At 43.3% G+C, this 19,076-nt stretch overlaps 1 protein-coding gene across 1 annotated transcript in view; it reads right to left on the reverse strand.

Moving 5' to 3' along the window:
* Positions 1-761: 761 nt before the first annotated feature.
* Positions 762-19,076, reverse strand: part of LOC126545558 (E3 ubiquitin-protein ligase AMFR-like) — a 194,026-nt gene continuing 175,711 nt past the window's right edge. Inside the window, exons 13-15 of the mRNA XM_050193475.3 lie at positions 7,796-7,941; positions 2,987-3,094; positions 762-2,902 (exon numbers count right to left, since the gene is read on the reverse strand). Coding sequence (XP_050049432.1) covers positions 2,779-2,902; positions 2,987-3,094; positions 7,796-7,941 — 378 coding nt within the window. The 3' untranslated portion in view covers positions 762-2,778. The remainder of the gene's footprint in view (positions 2,903-2,986; positions 3,095-7,795; positions 7,942-19,076) is intronic.

Here is a 19,076-nt window from a genome sequence, read left to right on the forward strand (position 1 = left end):
ACATAATAACTGCATGACATGACAATGGGGCATCATTTCTAGACAGCATCCTTTCATCGCTCAAGCTGCTAAGCCCTCAACTAAATATTTTTAATACCTAAACTGAAGAGAGAGAGAGAGAAAAAAACACTACCATTACCGCTTGGCGGTGTGATAAATGACTTACAGCGTGTGGTTCCTCAGCATGATCTTCAATTTAAGGCGACAGCAATGTGCTGGGACTTCCATCACAGGGACAACCTCCAGATGAACGCATTGTCTGCTCAGGTGCTGTTTAAAGGTTGCTGACAAGACAATTAAGCAATTATCAGCTCTGCTGCTTTGCCAGGATTGCTTTAGTGGTATATACTACTCATAACAAATTTAGCCAACATGAAATTTCGTTGCAATTGGCCTTTAATCACCAAGTGATGCCTGGCGAGATTGACCATCCATAAGATTTAATGGTCAGCTGGTATTCCAACTGCCAATGCAATTCTGCTCATGTGCCAACTCCACATCACGTTTTCCCACGACATATATTGGATGAAGAACTTGGTATGAGCACTATTCGAGTGTAATACTGTTCTGTTACAACTTTGCAAAAACGACAAGGCAACTGGCATGCCTGAGAAGTGCACCGAAACAATAAATTGTGCTTTATGCAAGCAATTCAGGAATTGTTCTTAATTTTATGTTTGTGTAGCTGCCATAAACTATAGTGCAGTAAAATTTGTTCTGCAGGCAGCTTTCACAGCATCTAAACTGCATTGCACTTCTGCTGCCTATTTGAGCAACAACTTTATTCACTTTTCAAAGAAGCAAGATTTACAAAAAGCTACAATGAAAGCAACTTTGCCCTTTAACTTAAGTTGTTGGTAAAAACACTGTACAGACAGTAACATAAATATGTGTAAGACTATACGTGAAGAAAAAGAAGTTGATTCACAGGAGCTCTGAATATGCCAGCAGCAAAGTACTCTACCATTTGACATGCCATAGTTGAATTGCAAGCACATTTCTTTGGCTGGTACACAAACTAACAACCCTCACACACCCTCTGCAGCCTTGAAATCAAAAGAGTAACTTCAGCTCAGCTGAGAAGTATGATAGTCAATCACTAGATGTATACAGTGGATATAGTGCTGCAAGTAAGTAGCATAGTTAACAGTTAGGCTTATAAGATTTTTAGATTAGACATGACAAGTTGGCCAAGGAGAGATGTGACTGGAAATAGGATGCACCATCTTTGTCAAAGCAAACAAGAAATTCCTCATTTAACAAAAACTTAGAGAAATCGTCGATAACAGAGCAGATTGTTTGACAATGCTGTGCTTACACTTCAGCACAACCTTGGTGCCAACGTTATATATTTTTGAGACAGTCTCTTAGTAGACTGTAGAATTCTTTTAACAGTATATGTACTTAACTCTACCCTGTCCACAAGTTACTCAATATATTAAGTACACACAGCACTTTTTCTTGCACAGTGTCGAGTTTTAATCCAGCATGACTGAAAACTAGTTTGCCAAATGCCTCATAAGCAGCAGTGAAAACAAAAATATTTTTAGCTTTTCTGGTGTACATGGTGCTCATTAATCCAAGTCAGAACAACATATATCAAGATGCTTTTTTGTTCTTGGTGTTTGTTCAACAGTGCACATAAGTTAAAAAGTTGTTTTGCAATAGCCATGAAGGCAAATGTGGCACTAAATTGGGGGAAAATAAATGGGTGAAGGTACATGTGAAAGATCGAGAAAATGCCATCAATTTGGCAGAAAAATCTGGTAAACAAAGCATTTCACTCTAAAGTAAAAAGAGACAAACCTGAAAAAGTTACTGAGGCTTCAAAAACCACGCAAATGCGCTGAAATAATGCACTTTAATACAAGAACTTCAGCAAAGAAATCCTGTGTATTACAAACAGCAAGTTACTAACATGAGCCTTAATTTAGACAAACTTTCTGCGTGGGATGAGCCAGGAGACTGTGGACAATGCTTGCCAAGCACTGCCTCCCAAGACTTCCTGTTGCGTGTGTGGGCATCCGTGGTGCATTGCCAGAAACCAGTATCCTCACGAAAGTAGCTGGCTAGTGTGCCATCATTACCGAGTAATTTTTTCACAGAAAATGAAGAAAAAAAGAATAAGCCTTCTTTGTGCGTGCAGACCTGCACAATCAACAGTGTGCATAAAGAAAGTTCTTGACAGTCGCAAGGCTAGTGCCCCTTCTGGAAACTAGCTTGCTAAGAAGAGAATATCCCACACAAAAATGAACACAAATGCGGCTACCAAGCCCCACAAAGCACAGCACACAACTGGACATGTCCACTTGTCCTGGCTTGGCCATCTTTTAACTGTTCCTGGTTGCCAAGTACCATGCCGGAAACACACGAGAGTCTGTAGACATGGGATTAGGCGAGCGCACTTGCAGCACCCACAGTCGGAAGATGCTTCGGTGTGCACATATGGCCGGTATGCAGGAGGGCGTCACCAGAAGATTGAATGCACATTTTCACACACACACACACACACACACACACACACACACACACACACACACACACACACATGCACGCGCTTACACGTAAAAAGAAGAAAAAAAAAGGGGGGGAAGCTCACTGCAGCATCTTTCTAAGACTTTCAAGAAGGCTAATGCTCTCTGCTGTTTGCAACAATGTCCATGTGATTCAACAGTGACCATGAGAACACCAGTCTCACTAAAGTTGACCGACTGTACAAAATGGGTGTGATGTCCACAAGGGCAGCTCACAACCCACACAAGGGCAGGTCTTCCTCCCTCAGGATCCCAAGTGAGGCTGGCGTGATCGTCGGTGTGCCTGGCTGAGAGGCATGCTTGACAGGTCTGATGCCAGCCGTAGGTTATTCAGTGAAGGTCCTGCTTTTGATCGATCCAGGAATTTCCTGCACAGCCAGACACCAATGGCTCAATGCAGATGCTATACAATAGGCTTAAGGTGTGGAGCCCAATGATGGTACAATACTCACTTGCGGGCCATCTTGAGAAGCTCCTCTTTCCTCCGCGACAGCATGCGTTCTCTCTCACTTGGTGACTTGGAGAAGCGGCCACCCATTTGTGGCCCCATGCTGTTGTCCCTGTAGAACACGCTAGAGCTTAGGGGCACAGAAACACATTGAACAAAACACCTATAGCTTTGCATAATAACAATGCATATCACTGTAATAATTACATATTGTGAAAGAGAATATGACAAGTTGAGCTGTATCTTTAGCGAAGAAGAAACAGAAGGTAATAATACTTTCATAACTAGACAAATTGAAAAGAAATTGCATTTTAAAACTGAACTATTTTACTCAAACAATTACACATGAGCCAAATGAGCTCATGTATACTCTATCAAAAATCACAGTCAATGAAACTGTGCTTCACTCTTAAGAATCTTTATGTCACAGAAACTGCTTAAATAATACAGAGCTATTTGTTTGTCTATTAAAATGATTTTTGAAATATTTTGCGTGTACTGCTGCTGTGTTCTTGCTGGAGTTTCACAGCAAGATCGCATTTTACAGTCCAGGTTGTCCATGCTAGAAAAAAAAAAAATTGAATTGATTCATCTTTGCCCTTGTAATGGCTGATGTCTAAAACATTACAGCTATGCTATTTCTGGCACACAGCCATAGCCAGAAGTAATCACAGAAAAGCACGGAATTCAACACTGGGTTTCCATTAATCACTGGGCATAAAGATGCCTAGACGAAGGCAATTTCAATTTTTTTTTACAAGCAAGGCAAGTACCAGTGCTAAGTGCTATATTGAATGGTCCGGACCATAAAGTGTGATCTTGCTGCAATATTTGAGCAAGAACATAGTATTGGTATGCGCAAAATCTTTTTCTTTAAAAATAATTTAAAGGGAAGATGCAAATCTCTCTAAAACAACTCTAGATTTCTTGTTTAGTCACTATAAACAAACACCAGGTAAGTCAAGCCCACCTTGTTGTGTTTTAGACATTCTTACATGTCAGTATGAAGCTGATAGCCCCCTCAACATAAATTTTATTGATAGTGGCATGCTACAGCAGGATAGATGAGAGTTCAATTTGCATTTTAGATTGCTTCCACTAATGGTTATTTGCACTCAATGGTCTGGGACTGGTTCTTGTTCTTTTTTTTTGTTTACTCTGTAGTGGAGAAATTGTACTCCACCGGTCATTTTAGATCAACACTCTCGCAGTGGAGTGCTCTTTTTTGCTCCACTGACGAAGCAAGAATTGGGCTGGAACTTCAAGAGTGTTCCGTGTCACTTGCACCTGCTAAGAGGACATGTTTTCCGCATTAAGGGGAATCATTTACCGGAATGTGTTATTGAATGCACATCTTATGTTTCATTTAAAAATATGTTGAAAAAGCATCTTTTGTAAACCCTCTCCTGCTTGAGCAAGCATTGCTTCCTGTAGTATTGTGTAAAAAAATAAATAAATTTGGGGCTAAAATCGTGATTTTTGCTTGAAAAACAGATTTTCTAATTTTGTTTGTTTTGAATTTCTAGACGTATAAAGAAGCTAATCACCAAGTTTGGTTGCAATCTGCGCTGTAGAAAAGAAGAAGATTAATTATCTTCTCGTGATGATGGCATGCGCTTGCCATGGAGAGTGCCCATAAAGGCTGTATTCAAGACACGGCCGCGTAACAGGAAAGAAACTGAACACGAAGTGAATGCCCGCGTTATAAACTGTTTTTCGCACGTTTTAATCATGGGAGACCTTCCATCAAGAGCACAGCGGACCACAAAGTAAAAACGAAACAAAAAAAAGGCATAATTCTGGATACGGCGCCCTTCTCTCTGAGTGCACACAAGGGCGGACTGCTCTAAAGCTGAAAAAAAAAAAAGTGAAGACGACTTGAAACAATTGCCACAGAGCAGGTTCAAATTGAATAGGAGGGTCCAACCTATGGAGCAGGGCAATTTGAATAATTATTTTTGGCCTTAAAGTAAAATAGCTTGTTCTGAAATCTTCGAGCACATTTTTCTCAGTTCACATATTTTGGCTGTACAAGCCATTTAGGAAACCTATCATTCTGAAACTGCTTCGCAAAAAACCTGCTTTCAAAGTAGTTTCTGGAGTGAAATTTTGTCGGGAGCAAGATGAGGTACTTTTTATATTTCAAAATTTTTATTAACGCAAAAAATTATTACATTTCTGACATCCAATCACAACGAACAAAATTGAACTTAGTCTCAAAGTGATGACACTGTTAAAGAAATGTAATGAAAAACACGTGACTGGCCTTGACTTGCTCAGTTTGTCTTCATTATTTCTCAAATTATAGTTTTTCTAAGGAGATGTGCCGAATTGGTCCCGTATGACTGCCATAGCCGTTTTTGTATTCGATCTATATTGATGAAATTTAGAATATGTACTTCAAAGAAGAATATACACAAACCAATAAATTTCTATAAATGTCTGTGCAACAGTTGAAAAGTTAATTTTCAGTCCTGCATCCCGCCTTAAGCATTTTACATAACTACTGGCAAAGAACACTGCACTTTTTTTTTTTTTTTTGACCTCAGCATTTTGTGCTGTTGTGGGGGCTCAGGGAACTGCTCGGGGCATTTTGCTGTTGTTGGATTCACCATGCTGCCTTCTATGACTGTCTTGAAGAATGGATGCCATCCTCCCTGAATCGCTCAATTGAAGAAAAAAGAAACATATAAGGGAGGAATTCAACATCATTAAACTTAAATCCCAGAACAGCACCTTTGATTAGCATTTCAGGCACCACAGTCCACAATACCAGCATAACTAGAGTTGCCCTGATGCTCCAACATTCACAGAACCAATGACTAACTGGTCATATGTGGCAGCTTCCACGATGATCTGGTGCAGGGTGCTTTTTTCACAGGCATATTTGTACTTTGGAATCCAAGAGCTCGCTTAAAGGATTTGTACTGACCCAAAGTTTTTGTTAAGCTTCTTTTGCTTTATTAGCTGCTGATTCCATAATGACAGAATGAGACCTCCATGTGCAGCAAATAATTGTACAGTTATACTATTCCTTCACATAAATTTAAAATGCATGCTAAATGGAGCACAGCCTCGAGCATGTTAAACAGGACTGCTCCATGCAACGCAACAATCAAAGGTGATGGCTATGTGACATCATTGATGTGTGGGTAGTTTTCGGTAGTATGTGCTGAAAAAAAAAAAAAAAAAAAGAGCCCACTAGGAAGCTCGTATGCTTTTTTTCGAGCCTGGTACTCTGGTTGCAATGGCTACAACAACAGCGCGGAGTCTGACGAGCAGGAATATTTCTATTGTTTTACAAACAACTCCTGCTGAACGTGTAGACAAATATGTGCATCTAGTGGGGCAAAACCCAAAACAATTAGAAAATAGCCCGCAATGTGCTGCCACCTATGAAAAATAAGTAAAAACAGCCAATCTTTGAGCAGCCGGCGAAAACTAGGCTTAGTGTGTCAGTATATGTGCTCCTAAAGGGAGCAGAATTCATTTCTCTCTTCTCTGCGCCGCTGGTGCTGCTACTTGCTGAGTATCAAGTGGTAAAAAAATGACGTCAAATGTACACCACACTACGGAGAGGCCAAATTTTTCAACCGGGGAGAAGCATCGCCAGGCATCACCACTTTCTCAATTCAATGAAAGGAGTGATGCGGCAGCAGGCTCCTCTTCAGCCGTTTCTCTTTCTTACCTTTGAAAAGAGCTGATGTGATAAGTTTGGCTACTGCGCGTCTGAGGAGTGACTTTACTGCATAGATTTAGAACCAAATGGTAGATTTTGTGCAAGACTGCTCCCTTAGGGAGCATACACAGGGACACTAATTAGGCCTGGCTGTGCGTGCGAATCTCTACAGCGCTAAATCACATAGGGACAGCAATTGACTTAGCGATACGTACTGTATACTGGTTGTGGATAACAACTGAAAAGAATTTTTATTCTACACCCAACTTTGACCCTGTGGACTATACGCCAGCAATAAGCTATAGGGCAGAAAATATGCTAAGTAACGATTGGATGTGTGTTAAAAAAATTGAGGCCCTATACTGTCATAACAAAGGTCAGCAACTATTTAATGAAGCAAGACAAAATTAATGTGACAGTACCACTTCAGGGAGTCATTTGGCTACTCCAGATGGGCCAGCGAAATAAATCATCGCATAGTATGCTTCTGCTTAAATATTGTAAATGCACATGTGCACGCACACACACACACACACACACACATCTGCAGGGCTCTTAGTTGCTGCTTTTTTGCAATATTTTGCTGTTGGGCAGGCTGGCCAAACTCACCATGGAAGTGCCAACACCAAGTGAATTATGTGTTATCACACAAATCAGAAGACAAAATGCAATATCCCTATGTGACACATGCACAATCTCAGTATGTTACTCATTATTTGAAGCAAATACAAATATAATTGCTAACAAAGTCTGTAACATAATTTGATTACCACATGGAACTTTTTGCTTTCAGTTTTACTTTTTACTGTCCAACTTTTTATAAAACTGATCTATGTTCGTGGAAAGATAAGGCATGTAACGGCCATGCAAAACCATTTCATTGCAGCACAACTTGAGCTTTCTTTACATCTACAAAATGTTCAGAGCAGTCAGCACTTATCCAGTTATGCTTTGGGCAACTTATTAAGTTTCACTTAGATGTCTGCCTAAATGAGGCAAACTGATGAAGCAGGTGTTCTGCAATGGTGAAGTGTAGTAAGCTTTTGATTAAGGCATTAATGTTTGGGCTTCTAGGTTTAAAGTTCCTTAAAGCCTACCAGGCAACTTATCATGCACAAGTACACCAAATGTTACCCTGATGTAGATGCTTCCTCAGCCTGTGAGTATGGTTCTGGATCTTCAAGAAACATTGAGGAACTGGAATCCAGAGCACTTGCAGAAGCGTTTCTTGGAAATCTCTCATCTGCAAGTGCTTCTTTATGAGTGTCCAGTCCATGATTCTGGAAAGCAGAAAGCAGATGTCAAATTTTACATCTAACCAGTGAGGAGTCATAACTAGTGCCAGTTCTCACTACATAAATAGAATTCAATGTTGCAGCTGACAAGGAGGAAAAGAAACTTGTTATAAGGATGCAAATTGCTGGTACACATTTGTGCTTCCCATTTGTGTAGTTGTGCATTCTTCTTGTTGTGGTGAGCTTACAGTAGATAGACAGCTATCATGCACTCTAATGCAGGTGATGCAACGCAGGAGCAAGTGGTCAGCCACTGTGAACCCTGCACTTGACTAAATCACGTTATCGCTGCAGGTACACTTTTTCTGCATTAAAGTATACGTGAAAAGAAACTGCTTCTCTCTCCCTTCTGTCTCTATATAGGGTCCTTCGTTTTCGGGTAAAGCCCAATAACTTCCGATTTTTGCAACCCGAACAAAATTCCTGAAAATCGAATTAAACCCGATTTCATCACGTTTCCCCTTTCATAAAGAATAATAACAAATGCAGCTATTACAAAACTAATGAACGCAGCCCAGCTTTTGTGAGCTGGTGGTCATGATATATGATATTAATAATATTATGTATGTGCACATGGTATACACCTCATTTTTGCTTAAGGATCAAGTAAAAGTCAGCATATATGTATAAAAATATAATAAACTCAGTGCCTTCTGGCCTTGAATCTATGAACGAAGGCTTGTAGCTTTTGTAGTAGCCATGACTACAGGAATACTACAATGGCACATTGCATCATAATTACAGCACATTGCATACATGTAAACGGTGGTGATGCATATGAAGTGTATTAACGCAGCGCTGATGTTGCTCTGCATTGCGAACAGTAGCTGTGACGTTGAAGGTATGTTTACCCAACTACGTTACTTTCAAAGAAGCTGGTTTGTCTTAGTTGATAATCCATTACTGTCATTGCAAAAGTGTATACTGGAAGCCAATAAAACAGGACAACAGAATATAATTAATGCCGCGACAGCACTAGGATGGACACAGAGATGCTCCCAATGTGTGTGATAATGAGTGTCCAGCCCATGATTCTGGAAAGCAGAAAGCAGAGGTCAAATTTATCACTCTAAACATAAACAGAATTCAATGTTGTATGGCCAACAAAGTCAACAACATAATTTGATTAACACATGCAACTTTTTGCTTTCTTTCAGTTTTACTTCTTATTACTAGTTGCACAGCACTTTGCGCAAGCTTTTGCTGGCTTCTCTCAGCCTTTTAAAAAAGTTTTAAGTAGCACATACTGAGCAACAGAAAGCTGGACTCTGAATTCTTCTAGGATGGACTACGATTTTGTCAACGAATTTTTGCTCTGAAAATATTTCATGAAGTTGATTAATTATTAAGAACTAATTATGCAATTAGGAAACAATATGGCTATTGTTCTATTTCTAGACCTTAAAAAGGCGTTCGATACTGTTGTTCGCTCCATTCTGCTGACGAAGCTCGGATATTATGGATTCAGAGGAAGAACCTTAGAATTTCTTTCCAGTTACTTGTCAGATAGTGAGCAGTACGTCAGTATGAGCGGTCTTTTTTTCCTATACCTAATTATTTTAACAGGAGTACCAGAAGGGTCGGTTCTCGGGCCGAGCCAGTTTTATTTTCTCTATACGTCAATGATTTACTGCTATTTTCAAACACAGCCAAAAACCGTGATGTTTGCTGATGAAACACGTCTTATACTTCGAGGAAAGACATTCGAGGAAGCAAGGTTTAGAATAAGAAATGAGATACTGCGCCTGACCAACTGTTTGAATTCTTACAAACTAGCCCTAAGCACTACTAAAACAAAGTGCATAGTGTTCCGTTCTACATACAAATGCAGCAACACAAGTTTCTCTCAAATTAGCATTGATAATAGCATCCTGGAGCAGGTGGACCCAATAAAATACTTAGGGGCTACATTGGACTAAAGTCTGAAGTGGAAATAACACATTAATAATGTCTCCTCAAAGTTAGCCTCCGCATGCTTTGCGTTACTTAAGACAAGGACTTAATTTGATATCTCTGTCTTAAGAGTGATCTACTACCCTATATTCCATTGCCATTTAACCTATCGCTGCAAATCATGGGCTTCTACATGTAGATCATGTGGGGATGCGTGACTCTCACGCCTCCCCTGAGATCTAGTTTTCCCGCATAGCTCGTCTCCTGCAGGGCGGCTTCGCCCGTCGCGTGGCCTGGCGCCCGCGGCGCTCGCAGTGGTTGAAGCGCAGTGCGAGAGATGGCGCTAGTGTTGCGCTGCGGCGGGGTTACTTAGGCGCGGGAAAGAAAGGCTCTTGCTCTCGAGCGGCGGACTGGCGAACGCGCCGGACGTGCCGCGCGCGCGCGCCAATCCATGCTTCTGCGAGACCGTCTCGCGTGGCCGCCTTCGAGCGCGCCACTGTTCGTGCGACCGTACGCGCGAACGACCAGGCGTTGGGATCCAGCATGGGGCGAACATATTCGCTCGCTATGTGGTCGCGGTGAGTCGGACTTCTAGATTTGTCGCGCGCCCATCGGCATGTTTTGTAGATAGCAACTCGGCTAGCTGTCATTGATCTATGAAAGGTGCAATAAATGCCCTTGTGATTGTTTGCACTACTGTGTTGTCGTTCCTTTGTCCCAAGAGTACGGAGGAGAACCCCATATCTCCCACATCTGGCGCCCAACGTGGGGCTCTTGGGGCATCGGACGATAATTTTAACAGTGTTGCTTCGTTCGAGACCTTTGTTTGAATCGAAGCGTAGGGCTAGCGTGGATTTTGATCGCTAGCGTTGGCGGCGTGCTTTCTTGAGAGAGGCGACGGTGGCTGTAGTGTGTTTGAACTTGTCAACATGCTAAGCCTTTTCGCAAGTGTTTTTTTTTTTTTTTAATGACATTCGTCAGTACGAGAGCCACGTGGTCTGCATCCTGGGAGAGCGAGGCTGAGCGCCCGCGGAGCAGTGGCAAGCCTGAAGCGAGTGAGTACGGAAGCCTCGTGGGTGGTCCGAATTTCTTATGTAAATAGCTTCTTCCATCTCTTTGACTCGGATGAAGTCGCGGCTCTGGGAGCCGGGTGGCCGCGGGCCACGGGTGCCACTACGGGCTGACTGGTATTGCGGCCTGGCACCGGGCGCTCCGACACCGTCTGGGACGGTGGGCGCCGTCAACTCGGATGCTGTGTGCACCGAGCGGAGTAGGACCACCTCACAGAGCTGACGTCTCCTCGCGGCTGCCTGTTTTGCGCTAATTTTGGGTGTTGTTTTTGGATGCCGGTTGTTGTCAGGGTAGTGACGCTTTAGGCCTAAGGCTTTACAAAGCTGCCTGTCGCACGTAGAGGGACACAACCTGGTGGACCGTGGCGTTGAGGTGTTGCAAGTTGCTTCCCTCATTCTATTTAGCCTCGCACGAATTGAAATTACTCATTCGACTCAAGGAAGCGAGCTTCGTTCACGTGAATTTAGCATCTGAGTAGCTGCCCCATTTTTTGCTAGCCGAGTTGAACATCGTACCACGTGGGCGATGCGCATGCAGAATTCCTCTCCCTTGCACTACTTTAGTGTTTGCCGAGTGTGCTGAGTTTACGCAGCGTGATTGGATTCACCCCTGGTTTGCCGTCACCTGCACATCGTCTGCGCTGCTGCCCCGGACTACGATCGAGCCACCCCGGGCGATGGTGATGCTGTGGCCAGTTCGGCGCGGCGACTTCGGCGGCCTCCTGTATCCAGCTCACAACCCTCGGCGGCGGACAAAAGAGCCGGCAGTCACCGACAGCTACGGCGGCTCTTGCCAGCAGGGCGCGTCGGCGCGAGCGACGCTTGCTCGTACCGACTACTGCGTCGTCGTCTCCGGAGTCCTCGCCTGGGATCGTGCCGTCGAGTCGCAAAGCTGCTGCTGTGACCGGCGGACGCCAGCGGTGTACCCCAAGGACAGTCGGCTCGCATGTTATGGACAGCGTGTGAACATTTCCCCGGCGCGGCCACTGTTGCAGGTACCACCTTGTTCGCGAAGCACGTGTTGATGTTAGACTGTGTGAAATGTTTCGCCAGAATATGTAGTGATTTACGGTTGGGGGGGGATGTGGGGATGCGTGACTCTCACGCCTCCCCTGAGATTAGTTTTCCCGCATAGCTCGTCTCCTGCAGGGCGGCTTCGCCCGCCGCGTGGCCTGGCGCCCGCGGCGCTCGGAGTGGTTGAAGCGCAGTGCGAGAGATGGCGCTAGTGTTGCGCTGCGGCGGGGTTACTTAGGCGCGGGAAAGAAAGGCTCTTGCTCTCGAGCGGCGGACTGGCGAACGCGCCGGACGTCCCGCGCGCGCGCGCCAATCCATGCTTCTGCGAGACCGTCTCGCGTGGCCGCCTTCGAGCGCGCCACTGTTCGTGCGACCGTACGCGCGAACGACCAGGCGTTGGGATCCAGCATGGGGCGAACATATTCGCTCGCTATGCGGTCGCGGTGAGTCGGACTTCTAGATTTGTCGCGCGCCCATCGGCATGTTTTGTGGATAGCAACTCGGCTAGCTGTCATTGATCTATGAGAGGTGCAATAAATGCCCTTGTGATTGTTTGCACTACTGTGTTGTCGTTCCTTTGTCCCAAGAGTACGGAGGAGAACCCCACATCTCCCACAATCATACCTGCAACCGATCATTTGCCTCCGAAAAGCCTTGCGGATCATGAAGTTCTCTAACATACACACAACCGAAGCAGACCACTTTTTCAAGAACTCCACATACTAACATTTCTGCTTGTATTTGATTTAAAGGTGTCATGTACCATCCATAGCATCATAAGCAACAACTACCCACTGACAATAAGCCTGTTTAATATACCAACCTCTAACACTATATATGCGAGCAACATAAATTTCAATCTCCCTGCCATTTGTAACGCTTATGGTCAGCTGTTCTTGCAATTTTATGGTACAAAATTTTGGAATGCATTGCCACTTGACATTAAAGGGGCTAGAAATTTTGTACTTACAGTGAAATACTTCTTGTTAGCAAGAATATAATTCCACATCTACTAAATTTTTCATCGTGAAAGTTTGTTATCTCTTAATATTTATCATTATTAATAAGATAAGCTGCCAATGTATGGAAGTAGGAGCCTCCACTAGCTTAGGCTACTGGTCCAACAGTCTTGTGATGTACCGTTTTCACTGAAATCAATCAATAAAGAAATCAATACGGCAACAAGTGCTTGTAAGATAAGGAATAGCATCACACCTCCTGCCTCTGTGCCTCTGCACTACTATTTGTACTCCTTCTTATGTTAAAAAAGTGCAAAGAACAAAGCAAGCATTCAAGCAACATGGTGACACACCATATTGCTGAAGTGGCACTTGTTTAAAATTTGTAGTGGTCATTCTGAGAACAAGAAGAGATCACCAAATTCATCGCAATGTCTTGTTATTGTTAATGTGGTTTCTATTAAATGTGATGATAATGTCTGACAACGAGGATTTGCACAGATGGGTTCATCACACGATTTGGAAGCAGATCTTTTTGTCATTACATATTCCTGTGAGTGATCTCGCTTGTTTAAGTAAAACGTTTGTGTCCAAAGAGGGCCTATTGCTTGTTAATCGCTTGTAAAAGTTACTGAAAACTTCCTGAACCTTGAAATGCCAGGCAACAGAACTCTCAATTTCTCCACAGTTTGGCTGCCAGAGAACAAAATCCCTGTATTTTCCCATTTTTTTCCTCTTTAAAGGTAACACCCGTTTTTTAACCCCTGAATTAAAATAAAATAAAACCCGAATACGAAAGACCCTATCTACAGGATGTCCCGCCTAACTTGCGCTGAAATATAAAAATAATTCAAAATATTTTGAGAAATAACAAAAAAAATTAGAATATGAGATTGCCACATAGTTACACAGAACCAAGGTAATGTTGTTTCCCGCCACTTGGAGCAAGTAATGTATCTTACCTAACTACATAATTCATCATCATCATCATCCTGTTTTATGTCCACTGCAGGACGAAGGCCTCTCCCTGTGATCTCCAATTACCCCTGTCCTGCGCCAACCGATTCCAACTAGCGCCCGCGAATTTCCTACTTTCATCGCTCCACCTAGTCTTCTGTCGCCGTTGATTGCATTTTCCTTCTCTTGGTGCCCGTTCTGTAACCGTAATGGTCCAACGGTTATCTAACCAGCTCATTACATGACCTGCCCAGCTCCATTTTTTTCTTTTGATGTCAATTAGACTATCATCTATACCCGTTCGCTCTGTGATCCAAACTGCTGTCTTTCTGTCTCTTAACGTTATGCCTAGCATTCTTCGTTCCATCGCTCTTTGCGTGCTCCTTAACTTGTTCCCAATCTTCTTTGTCAGTCTCCAAGTCTGCCCCATATGTCAGCACTGGCGAAATGCACTGATTTTACACCTTCCTTTTCAATGATAATGGTAAGCTTCCAGTCACGAGCTGGCAATGTCTGCCGTATGCGATCCAACCCATTTTTATTCTTCTATGAATTTCCTTCTCATGATCAGGGTTCCCTGTGATTAAGAGGCTGACTGGCAATATTGAACTCTTGTTCACTTGCCCGGCTATTCATCATTGTCTTCTGCATATTAATTTTCAACCCCACTCTTACACTCTCTCTGTTAAGGTCCTCAATTATTTGTTGTAACTCATCCACAGTGTTGCTGAACAGGACAATGTCATCTGCAAACCGAAGGTTGCTGAGATATTTGTCATCGATCTTTACTCCTAAGCCTTCCCAGTTTAATAGCTTGAATACTTCTAAGCACGCAGTGAATAGCATTGGAGATATTGTGTCTCCCTGTCTGACCCCATTCTTTATAGGTATCTCCCTGCTTCTCTTATGCAGAATTAAGGTAGCTGTAGAACCTCTGTAGATATTTTCCAAGGTATTTACGTAAGCGTTCTGTACTCCTTCATTACGTAATGCCGCTATGACTGCTGGTATCTAGAGAGGCTTATAGAGAGGCTTATTATACTCTGCGGATTTCTCGATAACCTGATTAATGACATGGATGTGATCCATTGTAGAGTATCCCTTCCTGAAGCCCGCCTGTTCCCTTGGTTGACTAAATAAAGTCCAGTGTTGTCCTTATTCTAATGCAGATTATTTTGGCAAATATTTTATATAATACTGGGAGTAAGCTAATAGACCCATAATTTTTCAGTTCTTTAATGTCTCCCTTTTCGTGGATTAGTATAATGTTTGCATTCTTCCAGTTTTCTGGGACCCTTGCAGTTGATAGACACTTCGTATAAAGAGCCGCCAGTTTTACAAGAATTATGTCTCCTCCATCTTTGATTAAATTGACTGTTATTCCATCTTCTCCTGCCGCTCTTCCTTGTTTCATGTCTTGAAAGGCCCTTCTGACCTCATCGCTAGTTATAGGCGGAGCTTTTGTATCCTGTTCATTACTGTTTCTAATGGAGATATCCTGACTCCTCTGGGTATTGTACAGGTCAGTATACAATTCTTCCACTTCTTTTACTAGATCTTTGAGATTGCTGATGGTATTAACCTGTTTATCTTTCAGTGCATACATCTTGGTTTGTCCTATGCCAAGTTTCCTTCTCACTGTTTTCATGCTGCGTCCATGTTTTACTGCTTCCTCAGTCTTTCACATGTTATAATTTCGAATATCCCTTACTTTCTCCTTGTTGATAAATTTTCACAGTTCCGCGAATTCTATCTTATCTCTTGAGTTGGACACTTTCGTTTTTTGTTATTTCTTTATTAGGTCCTTTGTTACTTGGATTACTTGGATGTTACTTGGATTTTCGCCTGGCAGAGTTTTAGACGCTTTCTGGCTAGCAGACGAGAAAAAGAAACAATGGTCGCTCGCCACCATCACTGTGAGGACTCAATGAATTGCACAGCGTTCGCTTGAGGGCAACCTCTCCGGGAAGTCTTTTGTCTCGCCGGTGTAGGATAGTGAGCAGTATGCGTATGGTTCTCTGTGGACCAAGCGTCTCCCGTTTTCTTCGACATCCCTTCGGTAGCCACAGTAGGTGCCCAATGTAGGCATTCGATTGTGGTCAACATGCTTTTCTTTGCGCTTTATTCATTTCGGTGCTCCCGCCCCACAAAAGAAAAAGAAAGACAATGTTGTGGCGGAGCGAATAGTCGCATGGTGAAAGTTCAATTTTGTTACTTCTTCTTTTGTGGAAAGTAATGGACCATGGGACGCTTCAGTTGCTTGATACTCTTATTATATTATTGCGATAGCAATTATATGGACACTCCAGGCAAATTCCTGCCATCGCCGTTGCCCTCATGTTCCGTATAAAGTCCGAGGCGATAACATCGTGACCGTGCGCCGCATGCTGTACTATGTGCAAGTGAAAGCATAGGGGGGTGGAGCATGGGTGAGCCGACGATGGTGGCTCAGTCTTGTGAGCGCAAGGGAGAAAAGCGAGGAGAAAGTGCGCCACCTCCTGTCGTGGGCAATACATAAGGGGGAGTGGAGAGAGGGGGGGGCTGTGATCTGTGAATCTGTGTTTGCGCAACATGATTATTTACCTTGCTTGACGCATTATATACAGTGACTTTTTCTTAGATAAGTAGATTTATTAAAGACTTATACGGATATTTAAATATCTTGTTGCAAAGCTTTGTGTATACGTGTGGTGAATTTGTTTCCAGTGATACTTTTTTGCCCTCTATAAAGCTGTATCTTCGCATTTGTAGATTTCATCGTGTCTTCGCATTTCTAATGCACGAGGGCGAGTCAAATGAAAGTGAGCCTATTCACCCCGCGCAATAATGGTTTGGTTCATTATCTGCGAGGCATGCGCATAGCCAACAGGCATCTCCCATTCACAAAAGTGACACGCAGCTGTGAGGATAAATGTTCTTTAATGCTCTCATACACTGGGTTGAACATGATTGCGTGATGTAATGCACGCTCCAGAAGTTGAGCACCGTGGTGAGGTGACGTTTTAGACAGCTGAAGGTGCTTCCTAAAAATAAATTAGTCGCCGTATCGCTGCCGTGTACGTTGAACATTGCATTTCATTGGACACTGTGAAGCCAGGTGAAGCGTTGGAGCAAACGGTTCAAAGAAGGACGTGAAAATTGCAAAGACGATCCAAGACCGGGCCAAAGCCACCGTGCAATCAACCCTAACAAAATTGCAAAGGCTGATTAGTCGATGAGACAAGAACGGAGGATAAGCATTGATGAATTGGCAGAGCGTGTGAACATCAGTCACGGTTCGGTTCACGCCATAATTTATGAACACCTCGGTTATCGGCTCTCGTGTGCGCAAATGGATGCCCAAAATTTGAACCATCGCCAGAAGACGGAGAAGTTCGGCGCTGCCTTGACTCATCTGACCCGATATGAGAATGAGGGGGATGATTTCTTGTCTGCAATTGTGATCGGTGACGAACATGGTGCCACTTCTGCGAGCCTGAAACACGACGGCAAAGCTTACAGTGGAAACATTCGAATTCACTACCCGAAAGAAAGCAAAGGCCGTTATTTCTGCCGGAAAGGTGCTGTTGACTTTTTTTTAGATCATCAGGGGCCATTACTGATAGAATTTGCTAAACCTGGAGAAACCATCAATCGTTTCCGATATTGTGAAATGTCAGATCAGCTGCGTGTCGCAATCAAGAACAAACAACGTGGAAAATTTAGGAATGGGGTCATCTTGCTCCACAACAATGCCTGTCCCCACGTCGCTGAGATGGTTAATACACAGCTGGCAAAATTCAAGTGGGAAACGCTGCAACATCCGCCATACAGCTCAGACCTGTCGCCTTGCGACTTCCACATTTTGGAGCATTTGAAGAAACAGCTCAAGGGAACCAGATTCATGTCGGACGATGACGTTAGAGTCTAGACTTTTTGAAGCAGCAACCCAAGGAGTTTTATCACACGGGAATCACGCGACTCGTTAGTCAGTGGGACAAATGTCTAAATGCTCATGGAGACTACTTTTAAATAAAGTACCCCGTTTGTCATATATTTGCACCGGCTCACTTTCATTTGATTCGCGTTCGTATATTTTGCAGAACTCCTGCTTTTTATATGTGCTCTCTATTGCGACTATAATTTTGGTGCACTTACTCAGAATACACGACCGGTGACACCTGCTCCTGTGCAGTACATTGTAACAAAGGACAGTGTCATTGAGATTTTTCCCTGGTCGTTGCATATGTACAAAAATGTAAACAAGGTTCTTGAATGACGCAGAGAGAGAGATGCAAATGAGAGAAAGGCAGGGAGGTTAACAAAGTTTCATTAAAATATTTGTCCTCAACTTGTTCATTTCACGGCCTTTACATTTTTCATATCAGCGGCATGCACTGCTTTGCTGGTTTCAATCTGAATAGTTCTAAAGTTCGTGCGATACTTTCTTTACTTGTTAAATAGACAGAAAACATGGAAGCATTGATGTCAGTTATTTCGGGCACAATTTTTGAGACATACTAGTATATCCTATTATGAAAAAATACATATTGTACTTGTCTTGACAGTGGGTAGCGCACAAGAGTTCGTTTGTAGCATCTTTCGCAACGGAAATTGTTATTATTAATGTATTTGATCCCTCGACAAATTCTACAAGGAGGAGGCAGAACTGCAACGTGAGCCCCCCCCACCGAACTACGCCACTGGCTGTGTAAGTGAGTGAAAGTGTGCAAGGGTGAGCCAACGCGTGTGGGAGGAAAGCGGGAAGGAAGCGGACCGTTTTCTGTCACGCACGAGGAACTGGGGGGGGGGGGGGGGGGGAGTCGTTGTACTTCAGCAGGAAGTGCGTATACGACAGTTGCGCGGACTTTATCTTGAAAGTGATCTGTTTTGGGGGCAGAGTCTGGGAGGGTCGACAGCTCGTAGCTTTGTGTGTGCAGTGTTATCACTGCTCAGTTTTCATTGAAGTGATGAAGAGCACATAGTTCACTTTGCTTGCTGCTGCTGCCACGCATCCTCATGCCAGTGTTTTGACAGTGAGAGCTCGTGTTCATTGCGTGTGATGTGTGCATGTTTACAAGTTTATATGGCCGATTAAACTACTATCCTTACTTATTATGGCTGTCTACTAAATTGCTATTGCTATCGATGCTTCACCTTTCGGGCAAAACTGCAAATTTTTTTTCCAAGCCTGGAAGAAAGCCCACAAAACACAAAAAGTGCCGTGCGACTAGTCGCGTAGCACCTT

Source organism: Dermacentor andersoni, chromosome 1 (genome assembly GCF_023375885.2).
Source record: "Dermacentor andersoni chromosome 1, qqDerAnde1_hic_scaffold, whole genome shotgun sequence".
Lineage (NCBI taxonomy): Eukaryota > Metazoa > Arthropoda > Arachnida > Ixodida > Ixodidae > Dermacentor > Dermacentor andersoni.